Source organism: Notolabrus celidotus, chromosome 9, assembly GCF_009762535.1.
Source record: "Notolabrus celidotus isolate fNotCel1 chromosome 9, fNotCel1.pri, whole genome shotgun sequence".
Lineage (NCBI taxonomy): Eukaryota > Metazoa > Chordata > Actinopteri > Labriformes > Labridae > Notolabrus > Notolabrus celidotus.
In genome coordinates this window covers 13643846-13662541 of record NC_048280.1, presented here as the reverse complement: position 1 = coordinate 13662541, position 18696 = coordinate 13643846, and the positions used below count along the sequence as shown (strand labels likewise).

The window sequence follows — 18696 nt, the reverse complement described above, 5'->3', positions numbered from 1 at the left end:
CAGCTCGGAGAATTGGGTCAAGAATAGTGCTGTGCTCTGCTGTAGTAAAGGGTGAGAGTTTCTGCTGCTTCATTACAGTAAGGCAGAGGTCGGCTTAGTACAACCGTGCTCTCACACACATACACACACACACACACACACACACACACACACACACACACACACACACACACACACACAGACACACCTACGCATGCAAAGAGACATGCAAACACTGGGACATGGGAACATGAATACAAACAAAAAACACTTTCATATATTAACATCAAACCAATATTGAATTGAAGACGTTACAGTCAGATCTGCTTTATACATTTTTAAACATGTTTCATTATCTGCTTGATTTTAGACTTTTCTTAGATCTACGATCAGACAAGCTTCTGTATCCTCGAAAAAGGCTTGAAGCCAGGAGGGATCTAAGAAAAAGAGTGTTTCATGCCAGAGTAATGATGGTTAAAGTTCGATTTGGCTGATTTAAAATTTCAACGCAAGACTTTACAGTTTATCATTTACAGTACGCTAAATTGAAAAGTAAATGTAATTTTGCATTTCATTTTCAGACTAAATCCCACTTAGCCCTCCAAGACTTCGAGTCTTCTAACTGACGTAGGTACAGAGACAGGCTGATTCTAAGACAAATACAGAAAGATTCACTACAAAATGAGATATCCTTCATTTACATTAGAGCTATGCACAATTATCCACTTAATTCATTCGTAGCCATAATTGTATGACTTTCACTTGCAGATTAAATCTACATCTGAAGACAAAAGCAGCTCATTGTCATTGTACCAAACAGTCTCTGCAGCAGATATAAACCACGTTGGCGAGAAACCCTCCATTAAGCTGCTGTTATAAACACAACCTGCCATTCCGACTGGGATACGCGCATTATAGTGAGAAAAACGCACTTCCAAGGGCACATTGTGCAATGTGACACAGTAGTAAAAACCAAGATGCAACTTAGTACCACAATACCCACCCCCAAGTAAACACAGGCCTGTGTGTGGGAGTCTTCGGTGTCAGGGGAAACAAAGCAGGGGTCTAAACCTGAGCTGCCTTAATCCTGTCTCTGTAGAAAATAGCCCTCAGTGTCACTAAAATCCGGACCACAAAGACGACACCTCCTCAGGGTGAAGACCCAGAGTCTGTCCCCTGGAGAAACACCACGAACCAGAGACAGACAGAGAGCCAGCGAGCCACATGCATCTTTAAACCTTGGCAAGGACAGACACAGGAGGGAGGGAGGCAGATGAGAGAGGATGGATAAGGCTAGTTGGAAATGAGGGAAACTGCCACCTCTTCTTCTCCACACACTGTGTCACCCCTTGTGTCTGGTGCTCGCATTATACTCCTCCTCTCCTCTCCTCTTTTTTTTTTCTGTCCGAGAGTGTACTACATCTTCAGCTGTGCACTCTCCCTTTCCCCCCTCGCCATCCATTCACACCATTCTCCCTCACTCCTCTCCTTTGCCCTCCCTTTCTCTTTTTTCTCCCTGCATTTAAAGCGCATGCATTACTTTCAGCCCTGGCTATGTGGAGTGGACGGAGAGCGAGAGAGCAGAACAATGGCCGCCTTTCAGTTTCACAACCCAGCATTGGAGGTGGAAAGGAAGGGGGGTCTTGGCTGCTAGTATTTTCTCTACTGTCAATTCAAACAAGCTAATACCAGCAAGCTTATTATTGGCACATCTCGCCCCAATGGTAGACTGAACAAAGTGAAAGCAACATTGTAGGAATGTTTGTTTGTTTATCTTTATTTCTATGGAAAATTGTCACAGTGGTTGGAACTTAACAAAGACGTGTTCATTTTGAAAGACAGGCCAGAGGACCAATAAGACCTTTCACCTATTCTTTTATAACTGTGCCAAACCAAACAAAGAAATGGCACACAAAAACACGTCATGTCACCTACCAATGGTGGACACCATATGCAGGTGAGGAGGTGATAACACCATCTGCGACCAAAATAAGCATATTATGATTTCCAAAAGGTCCTTTTATATAATATATAACAAGTATAGACATAAATTTGGAAATAAACCAAGTAGATTGTCTGAATTCCAAAGGGAAAGCAGACCAGACTGTTGTACAGTCCCTCTGTGTGTTTCTCAGTCTGTCTGTGAAGACGAATTACCTCATGAGTCATTTACAACTGGCTACAACCCGTCAATTAGGTCTTTATTCACAGGCTGGAGATGTGTTCTCTTCTGGGATCTATTCTCCACACTGCTGCCCAGCTAGAAAAACATCCATTCACTCCCCCGCAGCCCCCCAAGTTAAATAAGGAAAACGGCAGCGTAAAGGTCCGAAGCCAGCCTACCATGAAAGGAATTATCTGTGGAAAATGTGTCTGGCAAAAAAAAAAGAAAACTGTCTCAATCATCCCCGTCACATTTTCCAGATGAAAAGTGACCAGTGACAGAGAGAGAAAATATTAAAGCCCATCAGACGTTTTGGCCTTTAGAATCTGGTGTAGTTCCTGTAAATACAATATGAGTTTGACAGTAAATGAGTGAAACGAGGTCAAAGTGACCAAAGCAGACAGAGCTGGTTTAAATCAAGCAGCTGATGTAGCTGTTATCCCAACTGTACATTAAGAAATGCTTCAGGCTGAGAGCAGAGGGCACGGGAGGGTATCAGACCGCTCTCAGTAGCGCCCCGTTCTGGTCAGGGGTGATAGATCAGCCCAGTGTTACTACAGTAACAGCTGCCTGTAAGCCTCCATCTTACAGAAGAGAGCAGGGAAACTGAATGAGGATATGGAAGCGCCATTTTCAGCCACGAACGAGGACGTACACCTAACAATAGCGAGATTCCTGGAACTGCGGCGAGCCTGCACTCTGTTAAACGCTCCCTTTGTTGATCTAACGTTGAAACATTAGTTTTTTTCTGATAGAAAGCCAAATAAACCCTTCATCAAAATAGTTATTTTCTTTTTCTCTCCTCTGTTTTCATGTTCACTACAAATCTGCTCAGGTGTTTGCTGTAAAAATACAACTTTGGAAGGCCAGCTCTGTTCCAACAGCTGCTCTGGTGCAGCACAAAGTAACTTAAGGGAAAATAAAGGACCAGTTGGAGGAAAATAACTTTCCACAACTTTGAAATATTGAGTGAAACTGAGACGGTGAGTGCAGGATAGAGTACAAAATAGGTCTCTGAATAAACAAACTTTATCATCCAAAAGAAAGGAAACAAAAATGTGAAAGGATACTCATTTTTCTTATCGTTCTCATGGCAGAATACAACTCTGGTATCAAGCTTTGCACATGTGGGTCTTGCATAAGCTATTTAATTCTTTATTGTTCCCAAGCAGAGTTACACAGAGTGTTCCCCTGAAAGCCACGGGTTGAATGAGGGCTAAAAGACAGATCGCTCAGCTGATAGCAGCACTCCGTCTGACCTTGGAGTGATTACTCTGAAAACAAAAACTTGGGCATTAAAAATCTGGTTCTCCGGGCAAGAGAGGGAAACATGTGCAACTGACGTGAAGCTGCCATTCAATACTGTCCATTTCTGCCAGTCTAGAGAGAGATCTGGTTCGCTCTCTGGTGGAGCATTTAAATGTATTTATTTATTTAAAGACATTAGTCATGCTGGAGAATATTTATTTAATGCTGCCATTGGACTGAGTGTGCTTTCTGAATATGATATTGCAAAGAATACGGTTTAAAGGTATGCTGTGTGGTTTAAACTGTGAAGTGCATGAGGCTACTGTCATAATTTGGCACTTAGTATTCTTGTAAATAAAATTCAATAACACTTTTTATGATTGTGAGCAAATTGGTTTTGTAATGTTCTGTTTGGGTAAGTCATTAAATGAAGGTAAAATGTATGAAATGTAAAAAAAACAAAAAACCATAGTTTACTTAAAAATAAAATGTTAGAGACCAAAATGATTCACTTTTTTTTAATAATGTATACTAAAATATAATAAATAAATCATACCCAATGCTTAAATATTATATATTAATATATAAATTGGCTGTATTGTTATTAATATTCATTAAAAAAACCATACTGTAAGGAGTATCTTTCCCTGTTTTAGCTGCCTGTGTTTCAGTAAGATTAGCATATCCAAGACTCCAGCCTGAGCACCGTGCTTCCCCAGCGACAGGGCCGCTTCTGTCCGCCGCAGAGCAAGTCCACAAGGGTCACGGCCAAGAGTCCTCCCCCTCTCCCACCGCGCGCTCAACAACAGCTGCTCTGCCAAGCACATTGACTAAGCATTGACTACTGCCTGCTGGGCTCATTTTCTAGTTAATAGAGAAAAAAAAAATCTAATTTAAATGGAAAGTGCATTTACAGGTCTGCTGAGAAAACACAGAGTGCCATTTAAGCCTAATAGAAGTATTACATCGCACAACAGCATCATTACAGTTTGCTGGTTTTCCAGCAGGTCCTGTGTTTGTTATTTTTCTCTCTCTCTCCCCGTCTCTATCCTCTGCCTCGCTCTCTTTGTGTCTCCTACACTCGCTGTCCCTGCAGCTCGGTGGCTGCTGGTGCCTGCCAATGCCACAGGCATAAAAGAATGACAGAGCGAGGGGTCATTAATGAGAACTAATCAGCCCTCAGACTCAGAGAGACGGAGGAAGAGAAGGAGAGCCAGAGCAGTGGAGAGAGTAAAACACAGTGAGTTTTATTGAGTGAGTCAGTGTAAAAACGATAATGGTGACCGGAGACACCAGCATAGGGTCACAAAACTACCCACTTTAGCAATCAAAGGAAAAATAAAGTTGCTTTTCCTAATAACAGGTTTTCATACTTTAAATTTAAAACAAAAGTTAACATTTTATATACATTTTCACATCTGTTGGAAATGGATGGATCAGGTCTTACTTTTTACCTTCATGCATATATGGTTTGGTGTCTAAGCACAACTTAAAGACACTACGATGTCATTTTTCTGTTTTTTATTGATATGTAAGAGAGAAAACAAGTACTATATATGACCTTGTGGCTCTTTCGGTAATTTGCACGCAAGCACACATGCAAATTCAAACAAAAAACATGCACAGACATGTCTGCCACAAAAGAAAGTCATCCTGAATATTAATGACACAATTTCACTTTTTAAGTCTCCTGCTACAACACACTGTAAAAAGTATAAGTGTAAAAATAACAACACAAGGCATGCTAGTAAAATGCTTCTCCGGCTGTTTGTTGAGCTACAAATTATGCAGCAAAATACAAATCACCTTGAGCAATTTACATGACCACAACCGCATCAAACTGTTTATGTTAATAACACTCCACTTCAAGGAGAGTTCTAGTTAAGAGTTTGTCATTCGCAGGCTGGCAAACTTTCTGCTTCGTTATGCCTCGCCGTCAGTGTGTGACCTCTCCCTGAGCTCCTCTCCGAGTGTGCCTGACCTCTGCGTGTCTTTCCCCACCACCAACCGTGGTGGGACTCCCGAAATATCTAATTGTATTCATTCATTTTCTCGGCCCCGGCAGAGGAAGGAGAGACAGAGAGGGAGAGGGAGGGAGGGAGCGCCGAGAGGCAGCACACGGGGGAAAGGCAAGGAGGGATACAGGGAGGAAGAAAGGGCAGCGGGGGAGAAAAGGAAGGAAAAGGCTGCCTCTTACAGCTGAGGCATCATTAGAGACACTCTGTCCCCTCATTAGAATAAATACTCACAAGCAAAGACAGTAGGCGAGGTAGCACAAGGCCAATCCACAGAGGGAAATGTCCTTTTATTTTGAGATATTTGAAGCTGAATGAACTCTCTCAGGACAAATAAAACTTCCAGCCTTCTTAAACCTCTCAGAAATGTGCCTCAAAGTAAGTTTAAATGGGAAAATCCAAACATGATAACAATAGGAGCTCTAAAAAGGTCTCAACTACTGAGAACTTTCACAAAAAAAGCAGAGATGGAGTTGAGAGAAGATAAAGGTGTTTTTCAGGAAAATAGGAAAGGTTGTAGTCTCACGCTGGAGTTGAGATACACAACAGTGGCCTGAAGCCAGCCAAAAAAACAGCTTGGAAATCCCCTCAGCTCCTGCCCCAGTCACCAACAAAATAAACACCCCTGCAGACACAACAGTGGCACGGCTATCGCAGATAACCGCACACTAAACCAATATGAAGTACCCAACTAATCTACCAATTGTTTATCATTAGAAGCGCTAGAAACCAAAGAAATCCTAACCTGCAAAAACACAGTGCCGACAAAACGTCCCACTTGAGACACATAAAGTCCTTATCTGATGTCCCCATTCAACACGGACTGGAAGTCTAAGCTGTAAAAGTGTCCACACTGGTCTGTTTTGTCTACCAGCGACTCAAAGAACAGCAGAGGGGACTCCTTGAGTTTCTGGCCTTTCGCATATTTTTTTCTCAACTAGTTCCCACTTTTTCCTTTTAGTGTGCATAAATCCTGCCACATGTACTGAAGTAACTGAATATTTAATGTATTTTGGTCACTTTTTTTAACATTTTTTTGAGTTTTAAACTTCAATTTCATTGTTGTTATGCACCTTCCAAGGAAAAGACAATAGATGTAGCTTTATTTCTGATCAAAATGGTTCTAGTTTGTTGCCACGTGGACGCTAGTTTCTGTCTTTTAATTTATGGGGTGAAAGTAAGCAGGCAGAGTATGACATATTGCACACGCTGGTTCGAGTTGGGCACAATAAATTAGAGCAAAAGAAGTTTTTTGAAACAATCAAACTGAAACTACAGCTGTAAATTTGATGGATTATCTACCTGAGGCAGACCTAGAGGAGGTGCAGTGTCGACAGGGAGAAAATGAATGGCAGCAAATGGCTCTTTTCTTGTAGTGCTTAAACAAGCACTCAGTGTCTGTGCTCTGATATACCAATAAAAAAAGAATGTTAAGTAAGTCAAACTAGCTGAAAAAACATGAATTTGTCCTTTAACTTCAGCGGTAACATTATTTTGACAAGTTACATTATTGTTTTGTTTTTAGTGCTTTCATAAAGGGACTTTTTCTGAGTGTGCGCGGGGCATTCACGCTGTAAATTCCTAGAGCCGTACTTTCGGTGTGACTCTGAAGCCTCAGAACAAAGGCACACACACACAGGCAAGTACTCGTACAGTACCTCACAAGCTTTTTACAGTAATGCAGGCAGAGAGGGACTCAATATTTATTAACTGAATCATCAATAGGACCAGTTTGCTGTATCTCTGAATTCTCTCTGCTGTTTTGTTACCTCTCCTGCTTCCAGCCTCAGCACTGCCAGGGTGAGAGTCAAGCAAACTCTATTTGGAGTAAGTAGCACGGAGTGACTGCTGTTAGCAACGTTACAGCCTCTGTGAAAACCTGTTTCCTTTCCTCAGGCGAGTCAGAGCTTCAGAAACAGATGAGGCCCAGGAAGCTATCTATTTCTCAGATATTACTCCGAACCCACAGAGAGTAAAAGGCACAACATGCGTGCAGCCAAGTGGATCACAGAGTTCTTGTTTTCTCCCCTCTCTGTTTCAGAGTCACAGTGTCAGATCTGAGATTAACAGTAGTTCGACTTAAATTTCCACCTTTTTTTTCTCCACTGAAACTGAGAAAACTTGTCAGCACATCTGGAACATATCGAGTTAACTGAGCGGCCCGACAAGTTGAAAGTTTTTTTGCCTAAAAAAAAGTGCTGTCTAATAAATGTATGTCTATCAGGAGCGGAAATCTAGATTCAACTCTAAAATTGTGTTTGCCTCTGTTGAAGAAAGCGCTCCATAAATAAACAGCAGGGGTAAGCCGAAGCAGAGACCTAGACCACAACAGTCATGGTCTATGGTATATCAGGGCCGAGAATCTACGCACCCCGCTAGACCGGCTCCGGCTTCAGGAGAGGACTTACAGTCAGCCCTGCGTTTGCACCCCTGACCACTAATTGCTTCAAGCAATAAATCATGTTTTCCCAAACTTCAAACTGAGTATAAATAGTTGTGCAACAAATTCAGCATGTGCTATTAATGGACCTGTGCACACTTTGGAGGGTAAGCTGAGCATTTTATTCAACAAATACTAAGTGCTGTTGGCAGCTGAATGAGAGATCTCTGTAAACTCCAGCAGCAGCGTTTAGACTTAATAAGGCCGGGACAAGGCTGTACAGTCTAACTCCATGAGGGACTTTTAGTTTGAAAAGGCGTCTCCACAAACATATAAACTAATTGCTCAGGTTGAGTCAGGGCTGATCGATTAGAGAGGAGTTAGACTCGGGGAGTGGAGCCCCTCTCACAAACTTTATTTTAACTTGCTGAAGTTTCCTCGAGTGGCCCGTCTGAGTTAACAGCACACAGAACCCTCACTTTGTAACCATCAGTCATGCGTGTTATGTTGAAAACACACATATTTAAAGTGAAAACTATACACTTTCTAATCCCTGGAACATTGAACTGTATACTGAAAACTTAAACGGACTCTTAGAGTATTTCAATTTCAAAAAACATTAGCTTAAGACATGAATAGTGCCTCCGGACTTATTCATTTGCAATCATTCATGCTCATGAATGTGCCAAAACTTTAAAAAAGGAATCTTAAGTTTTCTTAAGAGAAGATTTTTCTCTATTTAAGAATAAAAGCTGCATATTTTTACCAAGAATGGAAGTTTTGAAAAGTTTTAAATGGAAAGTTCTGGGTTTCTATAATGAACAGCCATCCACACACTAAGTGGAATGAAATCCCTTTCACTGTGTTATACCATTACGCTTCACTGCTTTTTATGTTCCAACATATATTTGCTTTCTATTGGGTTCTATTTAGTCGGTGGCACTTTTCTCAATTGTTCTTTAAAAGTTTGAAAACAGTCATAACCTAATTTAATTGAATCCATGTTTTGTTTTTTTTGTTTTTTAACAACAGTGCCTTGAATATCAATGCCCCAACTTTAAATGCAAAAACCTTACCAAAACAAATCAAACTTTGCTCAACTTATTTTGGAAACTTTTTTTTACTTACAGAAAAGAATATATAAAAGAAAAAACCTTTCTCTCATAAATACTTACAAACTCTGAGGTTAAATATCACCTGATTATTCCACTGGGACTACAGCCCCCTGTTTGCTTTTTATTACTCAAAAGTGAATTTGTCATTTTATATAATTGTCAACTGGTGACTTTACAATATTCATGACGCACTATTGATGTTTTTAGGGGGGCTGAGGCCGCTGCACAATACATTTTATTTTTGTAACTGTACATAATTATAAAAGTGAGTTGTTTAATACTGGCTGGTGCATTATTCTCAACTACCTTCATTTACTAGTTAGTTACGATACCACCTTTAGGACGGAACCATACACTGTCCTCTCTACACAGGTTCGAGACGTTTGGCCTGTACGTGTACATACAGATGAAGTTTTTGGAAACAAGGCAGTGGTATACTACGCAGTCTGATGTGCATATATTTGGCCGTAATTTGTAATCTTTGTTGATTTGAGATGATTTTTTGCTGTTTAGTTGAATTAAAAACATAGAGGATAGCGCCTTTGAATGTCCCAGACTGAGACATGGAAACAACCCAAGATACAGCTCCAGGTCTAGCAGCATTTTACATATCTGTTCCCATAGCTCAAAAATTCCAAATTCAACATTGAGTTTCTTAATGTGGACAATATTGACATCGATTAGAGCGATGCAACAGCAGCCGCTGCCTGCTCTGTCCAGGCCTTATTACGCACGGTTTTAATCTCTAGTTTCCTCGGGGGGCGCGCTGTTAATGAGCGGCCACGTATTGAAAATAAGACACAGTTTCCTCTTAACCCCTTTACCCGTCATCTCAGCTACACCATGTACCTACAGCGACTGGCATTCTGCCCTCACTGCGGAGAAAAAACACCGATAGACCCCGGGGTTCATGCAGATGCGAGGACACGGAACATCACCGACCCTCCGCGGTATAACCTGTCCGCTGCCGGGCCACTTACTTTGTGTTGGTCCGGTTCCAGAAGACGGCGTAGCGGTCGGCCACCACTTTGGAACTGGGCTCCTGGCTTAATACACACATCAACAGCATCAAGCAGATGAAGAGGACCATTTCCATTTGCAGCATCACTACAGCAAAAGTTCGGCACGTATTCCTCTTCAGTGTCGGTCAGGCAGGCGAGTTTTTCGGGGCGCTTCAACCGGGACAGGTGATGAGTCTCATTCACATGTGGCCGTGTGTTTCTGGCGCAGTTTGACAAATAAATACAAATGCGCACAACATGGAGAAGGTAGTGTGATCATCCACGGAGACACTGGGGATGACACTTGTTCAGGTTGCTGGAAAAATGCAAGTTACAAAACCAACGCGTCACCGTGTGTTCTCTCTGATGGAGGTCGAGGGTCCAGATGAATCATGGGCTTTATTTCACGCAGGATTTTAGCTCTGACAAATCCGTGGTGGGCTGACAAAATATCTCTCCCACTAATGCACAAACAGTGAGCTCACAAGCAAAAATGCGCAGCACAACAGGCAGCGTCTTCTGTGGAGAGGTTATGTTCCCTTTAATGCAGAGAGCTACTGGATGCTGCCTGTGTCAGGGCAAATGACAACTGCTCAACACTTCTTCTTACTCCAAACCCAAAGCGCACGAGGATTAGTCAGTCCAAGATGTGATGAAGAAAAGAGAGAGAGAGGCTCAATGTGTCCAATGACGGCGTGTGGCGCACGTCAGATGTCCATGTTCTCAAGGCAACTTTTTAAAGCCATGCAGTGAGGCAGTGGCTGATGAATCGAAATGTTGAGCTCGGTGTGGGTGTCTCCAGCGTAAATAAAGGTTATCCTTCCTCGGTGATTTACCGGAGGTGTCACGGCCGAGGTGGGGAGGAGTCCTTCTCGGTGTGGGAGAGAGGACGGACAGTGTTGTGTTTTCTCATGCGCTTCTCTCCGTGGAGACTCTTGTTTGTGTCCGCATCCCAAACTGTCCTCCTCATATATAAGCCATCGTAGTGCGACGTTCAGGCAAGAAAAAAAAACTCGCGCGCTCCCATGCGCATGCTGTGAAGTCTTCCTCCTTTCTTGTGTTTGGGGATTTTCAGACGCCGGGACACGCAAGAAGGTGAGCAAAGACAGGCAAGGAGCTCCAGACGCCGACTGAGAGAGTGGGTTTGGTTACGGCGAAGCGGGGGATAGTCCCATTGGCTTGAAATTATTTGAATGGGCGTCACTCGAACAAAGCCAAGCCCCTCCCCCCGCCTAAAATCGAGCTAATTCAATTACAGAGAGGTAGAGCTGGAAGGGGTCGGGGGAAGAGGTGTACAGGACAGGGACCGCTTTTAGACGCACTACTGTCAGATCAGACCGATAAGTGCGCATGGCGCTATTTAATTACACGGAAACGGACGCAGGGGAGGAAAAAGGGCATTGACTCAAGTTTCTCTTAGTCCATTTTCACTAATAGTTTTTTCTTACAACAAGAAAGGTGCATATACATTTTTCTCTCATTTTTTTCATTCATTCTTTGTATCCAAATAAACTCGGAGTCAAATTTCAGAATGAAGAAACACTGGAAATGTTTGGCTGTTCCACTCATTCAATTTTTATCTCCCCCTATATTACTGATTCAAGGAGGACTTTTGTTCATGTTTAATCCAATAGTGAGGAATCCAACTCCACGAAGGTCACATACCCTATACAGGTTGATTAGGGCTCAGAGGCGGTGGGGGATGGAGCCTCACAGCATCTCTGTGATGCTGTAACGCAGAAGGCTGCTGGCCATGCGGGTCTCCGGTTGTAGCTCTGATAGGGCAGCAGCGGCAGCAGCCTGTTGCGGGGAGCAGACTGAAGGGGGTTCGAGGCACCGCTCCAGCGCCCAGACGCCCCGCTGTGGCGAGCAGCCGGGATCGCTGACTAAGCCGGGGACCAATCCAAGTTCGAGCGCGGCAGGGGAACCGCGTCTGTCGTCGCCTTAAGTCAGACCTGTACTCACGAGGAGGATTTATGGAAGTTTAGAAAATGAGCAGCAGGCATATATTCAGGTGGGAAATCCCGAACGAAAATATAACGTGAATTCATTTGGATAAAACGTGCAAAACTTCAGCTGAGAATTTATAGTAACCAGGCCTTATGGTGTTTAAAAAGCTTTATATGGTCTCCAGATTATAGGACTGCAACATTAAAGACAAATGAGAAAAATGTGTTGAGGCTGTAGTAAATTGCAAGGCCATGTACAAGTTAGTTGGAGTAACGTAGGCCCACTATGACTGAAAATAATACGTGATATGAAATTATAAAAGCAAGAGAAATAGAAATGGAAAACATTGAAACCTATCATTCTAAATAGGTGACGTTTTTAGTTTATTTATATTCTCTATTTTCAGTCTCACCCAATAAGTAATTTTTAATTTTGAAATATGTATTATAAAATTCAATTTTAAATAAGTCAAAAACTGCTTGAAATGAGTGCCAAACACCTATTTCGTGTGTTTGTGTGTGTGTGTGTGTGTGTGTGTGTGTGTGTGTGTGTGTGTGTGTGTGTGTGTGTGTGTGTGTGTGTGTATGCAACAAGTGCAGTTAGTTTGTCCTCAAGGATGCAGACTGGGGAAGAAAAAGGAGTGAGAAGACAGGAGGAGGAAAGACGGGTGAGAGGGCAGCTAATAATTTAAGATAATCCTCTTGACCTCCTCCCTTGGACTGTGGTAGACTCAGGGCCGTTCACTTACTGCTACCCACACACACACACACACACACACACACACACACACACACACACACACATATTAAACTGCACACTCTGCTGCCACCACACATATGCAAACACAAGTACCAACGCCTTTACTTAGGCGTCAAGTGTAATCATTTACACACACATTTTCTTCTGCAGTTTTTTGTACACTCTCAAGCACACACACCACATACACTTAGGACACTATCAGCTACTAGGGGAGGAGGGGTGTGGAGGTCAGCTTGGAGGTCGGTGAACATAGCTGTTTTCACACCCACTTTACAGCCGTGACTGCATTCCTCTCCTGCTGCGTCCCGTCTTTTCCTTCTCCCACACACACACGTACTCACACTCATACATGCACAAAAACACACTTGATAACAAGCAAATATGACTGAGTTGTACGCAGTGTAGACCCCCAGCTGCTTTCATTTTCTCTGGCATAGAAACACAGCTTTTCCTCCCCATCCCCTTCTTAACCTGCTATCACTATCATAGTGAGCCGCCTTGATTACTTCTCATGCGGGCCTGTTTTCTTTCTCACCGCTTTCTACATGTTCTAGCAGAGTGGTGAAAAGATTGCCTGAACTCTATTTAAAAAAGGATGGGTTATTTTTCCTATTTGGTTGATTAGTGAGGAGGAACACACAAACATGACCAATCAGTGATGGTTTTGAGTGACTGTCATGTGCATGCCAATGTCTTATTTTTCTCTCTCCCTTATTGTTTGTTTTAATTTTTACAAATGCATATTTTATACAAACAAAACATCAAGTGACAACCTCCAGTGTTGAAAAATAAAGCCAATGCAAAGCTAAAAAACTGCACTTCTTCAAGTGTCCACTATGGGCTGGCTCCAGAAGCCAAGGAGACTCCATGAAAACCTACATTATGATGTCCATTTTTACAGCAGAATAAAATGTTTTTACAGAATAAACTGTGTTGTAGTGACGTCACTTGTTGGTCTCTGAAGCAGAGTTTTGAAGCCGAGCCAAGGTGGTTGCCATATTGGAAACTATGGCAAAACCTTACTTTTGGTCAACCAAGCAAGAGTCAAAGATCTTGAGTTGAGGTAATCCTTTAGCCTCTTTGCTAACAGTTACAATATGCCAGGTCAGGCAGGTCAGCCGCACCCCTAATTATGCTTACATGCAAAACTTATGACCTTACTATCTTAAAATGAATGAGATGTAGAAAAAATTAATTCCCTTTACAGTGAAAACAGATTAAAAAAAAGAACTGTTCAGCACAGAAATGTTTTTTGCACCAGGCTGTAAACATGTTTATTTCTGCCCTAATGGCGGACACTTAAACATGGGTGTTAATGAGATTTCTTGATTTTTGGAAATAGCTACAAGTGGACACTTGAGGAACTGCAGTTTTTAGCACTCCTGTATCAGCTTCATTTTTTAAACTTCTGAAGTCGCCTCTTGGATCACCAAACTCTATACTTCATTTTTATATTTATTAAAATTAAACTACAGATGAATTTGTTTTTGACTCATCCATTTTGATTAAGGCTAAAAGTCATGTACAAATATGAATAATTTGAGGCATGGCTCATTTGTATTACAGGCCTCAACTCCAACCCTTTGCCGGTTACTAGATTAGCTGTGAGTTAGTTGGAGTCAACATTTTTGGGCTACATATTTGGGCTGCATGACACCTCTTCAGAAACCAATTTGTGACATCACTTAGAGTTCATGTTTTATATTGTCCATGCTTTCCATTTAACAATTTGACTTTGAGGTTCTACTATCCACTTATGTTTTGTTCACCGTAGTAGCAATGCCTTTATGATACAGGATAACTATTTTCACCAAGAGCTTTATACTGATATATAGAAGTCATTCTGGCCAAAATGACAACTGTCTGGCTTGAAGCCTGAAAATGTCCTATTCTCACACATAGTTATGTGTACACTCACACAGTCAGGGTCACAGCAGGGTGAGATGGGAAGCCTGACTGACTGGCTGACTTGATGGGTGGGTGGTTCGTACCTTTTTTTAAATGTGATTGTTCTTTTGCCAGCAGGGTCTATTAGAGATTGCATCATAACAAAGACTCATTAAAAAGATGTGTGAATGCAGCTTACTATGTAAGGTGTCAACGCGACAGGTCAGGCATGCCAACTGGCAATTACAGACATGAACAGCCAGGAAAAAAAACTGATCCTTTGTGTGAGGGCTCTGAAAAATACCTGTCAGTCAGGGGTGACACTGGTGGAAACATGTCATACTTTTTGGGAAAGCATTAATTACAACAATGAGTCCAATCTAATCTGTACTTTATAAAATGGCATGTATTGTATCCATTAGCTGGCTTTCATTAATGAGTGAATTAGATGCCCTTACTTTTAAAGAGATATAAAATAAAAGCACTGAGTGGATACAGACAAAGTGGCACCTTACAGCAATAATGGCTTGCTTTTAATATCATAAACCATAAAAAGGAAACATAAAATCTGCTCTCAAGACACCTGTAAAATCATCCTCCCTCATCACCAGATTCATATAAAGTCTCCCCACAGTTTTACAGTACATTACTACTGTATGTACTGCAGTGTGTAGCATACTCCCTAATGTTATGTCTGTTTACTGAGAGACAGAGCAGCCTTCGGGACACAGCAGACTGAACAGTGTAAGTGTAATGATCTTTTCAGACAGTGTCGTACCCAACCTCATTGATATACAGCTCACACATCCATAAATATGATGCTCTCTCACAAGCCCGGGCAATGGGATCGTTGTCAGTTAGAATTACTCAGAGCACTGTGCATGCATTGTGCCCTGTAACCCCATTCACGCTATCGTATTCTGCAAACTGCAAACGCAGATTAGGCTTGGTTACATATGAAGAAAAAATAGGATTTCACATCTTCAGAGCGCAGATGGGAAATTTTCTCAACCATTTTCAGAGGATAATAACCACATTTAAGCAAGTGGAGATGGGTTCTACAAAGAGTTAGAAATAAGCACTTGCTACCTGTGTATATTTGTGATTTGATAGCCATGAAGACTGCTTGACAAACTGTTAAATGCCACATCTTACACCTGACACCCCACATGCATCAGTCACACTCAAGTGCAGCATTCAAACCCTAAGCGCCTGTATATTCATAAACTTGACATAAACCGTTCTCATTACATCCAAGCTCATGGAGAACATTACCTGCCTTCTTTCCTGTCCTGCTCCTGCACTCTGTCTTAATTCTCCGCTGCCTCCCCTCTTTAGGATGCATATTAGATTAAAGATTTTATTGTCACACTCAATGCACTTAGAGAGTTGGCAAACTAAATCACAGGGAGACGGCATGTCATAGAAGAGACACCTTGGGTTGACTAAGTCATGACGAGCCGCCACAAATCGATGAGAGGGACTAATCAGATGTATCTGCCGGGACGTGCCCTGCCCTGAATCCAAATGATGGACACCAGATGGGAACTGATGTTGCCATTAGTACACCATCAGTGTGGTAGACAAAGTAATGTAAAGACAAGGGCTCCCTATTCAGTCAGGAATCTGGTTTTCTGTACAAACGGTCAAGGTCTTTCTTTTCAAAGTGGGAAAAAGGAATCTACAGTGGTGATGGCTTGATTCTGTTTGTGCGAGTAAGAAAACAGAGAGTTTGTTTGGGCGCATTTTTGTGTGGTTAGACTTATAAGGAGCACATGTCCTCACAAGGACAGAAAGATGAAGGAGGTTCTACTCACGTTTAAATGACTATGAGAGGATTCGGAGAAGAGCTGATATCTAAACAAAAAAACAGAATTTCCAAACCTCGTGTGACTGTTTGATTCATATGAGCATTTCATGATCCACCCTCCCTTGGTTTAAGTTTTGTTAGGTTCGGGCATCTAAAATTGCTCGGATAAAGTCTGGGAAAGGCTGTGGTCATGGTTTGAAGAAACCAGTAACGGCTTGAAGGAGACAGAGTGCAAACTGAGGTCACTAGTATCAAAATGACACACTTTGGAAATAAACAACCAAAATGCTGATTTTCTGGGGAGGATAATCTCAGTTTGGACAGAGTTTAAATTTGTATAACTGTCAAAGTTAGGTTTGCAGTGGTAGGAGTTAGAATAAGGAGTTCAAAAGTTCACTGAAGAGTCAAAGTTGTGGAAAATTGACTTGTCCCATTCTTGCCAAGTGTTAGATGAGAAGATCAAGCAATGGCGTTAAGGTCATTGCCAGCAGCTTGTAAAAGCTGGAATTAGCTAGTGTTTCTCTGTCTATGAGAAAAAATACACCAGCACCTCTAAAGCTTGCTCCTTGACACAAGAGCTGTAGTATTCTAATCCAGGACTCCTGATTTTCAGGAATTGTGACTCGACTTGGACTTGTGCTCTTATGACTTGGACTTGGATTTGGACCCTAGCATTGACTGCATTAAGACTTGGAAGATGGAGAGGGGGTCCAAACCAATGTACTGATAATGACCACTTTAGTCTTTTGTTTTTGTTTGAGGCTCCGATAATTTGTAATGAGGGCTGTCACATGTGTTCACCTGCATGCGGTCCCATGCCTTCTTGTTCAGCCATAGCAATAGGTGCCAGGAATCGTGCCTTTTGATTTCAAAGATCTTACAGCAAATGCAAGAAAGAGCAGAACCATCGAGGAAATGGATCAACAAACATATGTCAGAATGCACTCAGAAAAGTAAAGTGAGATGTTAGTTATGAAAGTTATTTGGAGTATTTAACATTTTTCTGTTAGCAAGCTGCCAGCTAACAGTTACAGTCCAAGTTGTTCATTTTATGAATATTCTAAATAATAGCAGCTGGGTTTTGGGTATTTTTTACTTCATCAGACACCTGCAATGATTTTGCTGCAGCAGGATTGACGAGTGCATCCCCCCATCAAGAGAGGGCTCAGTGCGGATTCATGCACAATGCTAAAACTTCATTGATAATTTAAATCTCATGATCAGTCAGAATCTAATGTTATAAAATGAAATGTGTTTTCCACACATTCCACTCTGGTGACTCAAGACTTGACTTGAACTTGAGGTTTGGTGACTTTGCAACAACACTGAAAAGAGCCCTTTAGGGTTTGTAGGCCATGATTAGGTCCTCACTTTTCTAGGCTAGGTATGTTTGTTGACGTTAGACAGAGCCAGGCTAGCTGTTTTCCCATTTCCAGTCATAAGCAAGGCTAAGCGAGGCCAACATGCTGTGGGTGCATTTACTGTAAAGATATGACAGATTTATAGATGTTTTCATTTAAGAGCAAAAAGGTTCTCTCAAAGGTCCTCACAAGTATAGAAAGCAGAAGTCCATAAGTGTGTGTGGGAGCCCCTATGTACACACAGAACACACCACATATCATATATGTCTTGGAGAGTTTTTCTTTAAAGTATTGAGTCTTATCTTTTATCCCAAAGTAAATATTCCAGAAAGCACTTTTACTTTCTTGGATGAATGAGAATGTCCACACAGCCTTGTTGCTCTTGGGCTTTAGGACAAGCATACCATCAGCAGATAGAATATTAATAAGATCATTCTTCATTCTTCAGCTGGACGTTATCAGCCAACGCGGGTGTGAAAACAGCTGTTTTTTGTCTGACCTACACCCAGTTTTTCATCAGCCTTACAGTAATGTTGTCTGTTTTTTCTCCTCCCAACTGTCCTCAGTGAAATGAGCAAAGGCTTGCTCACACGCAGACTAAAAGCACAAATAGCCCTCTACCCTGGTAGCATAAATGTTTACTTGGCCTGCAACAAAGTGCTTTGTGTCCCTATGTTCATGTTAGATGCATTATGTTGTGTGATATTTCATTACTTTGCCACACTAATGACATTAGCTCCTACTGTGTGCTGTGTGGGCTTAAAATGTAAGCCTTATATTGGCCTCAAATGTATTGAGTTACTTTTCTTGTTGTTCTTTTTCACCGGACTCTTCCCATTCATTACCCTTAAGTGTATTACCTCCTCTAAGCCGGTACAGGGTTAATGATGAAGAGCACAGTGCATAGTGGCATTTTTCCTTAGATGTAATTCAGAAAAGTCTAACTTATTCTCATTACGAGGAACCTGAAGAGGAGCAAATGACAAATCACAGTATGCGATAATAAAGGTGACACTGTGAAAATCCC

General features: G+C 41.8%; 1 protein-coding gene across 2 annotated transcripts in view; it reads right to left on the bottom strand.

Annotated features, from left to right (window-relative positions):
* Positions 1-11048, bottom strand: part of efna5b (ephrin-A5b) — a 104707-nt gene extending 93659 nt beyond the window's left edge. Inside the window, exon 1 of one of the 2 annotated variants that reach the window (XM_034691117.1) lies at positions 9882-11048. In XM_034691117.1, the coding sequence (XP_034547008.1) occupies positions 9882-10006 (125 nt within the window). In that variant the 5' untranslated portion in view covers positions 10007-11048. The remainder of the gene's footprint in view (positions 1-9881) is intronic. The other variant, XM_034691118.1, reaches the window with a different exon arrangement.
* Between the last annotated feature and the right edge of the window lie 7648 nt (positions 11049-18696).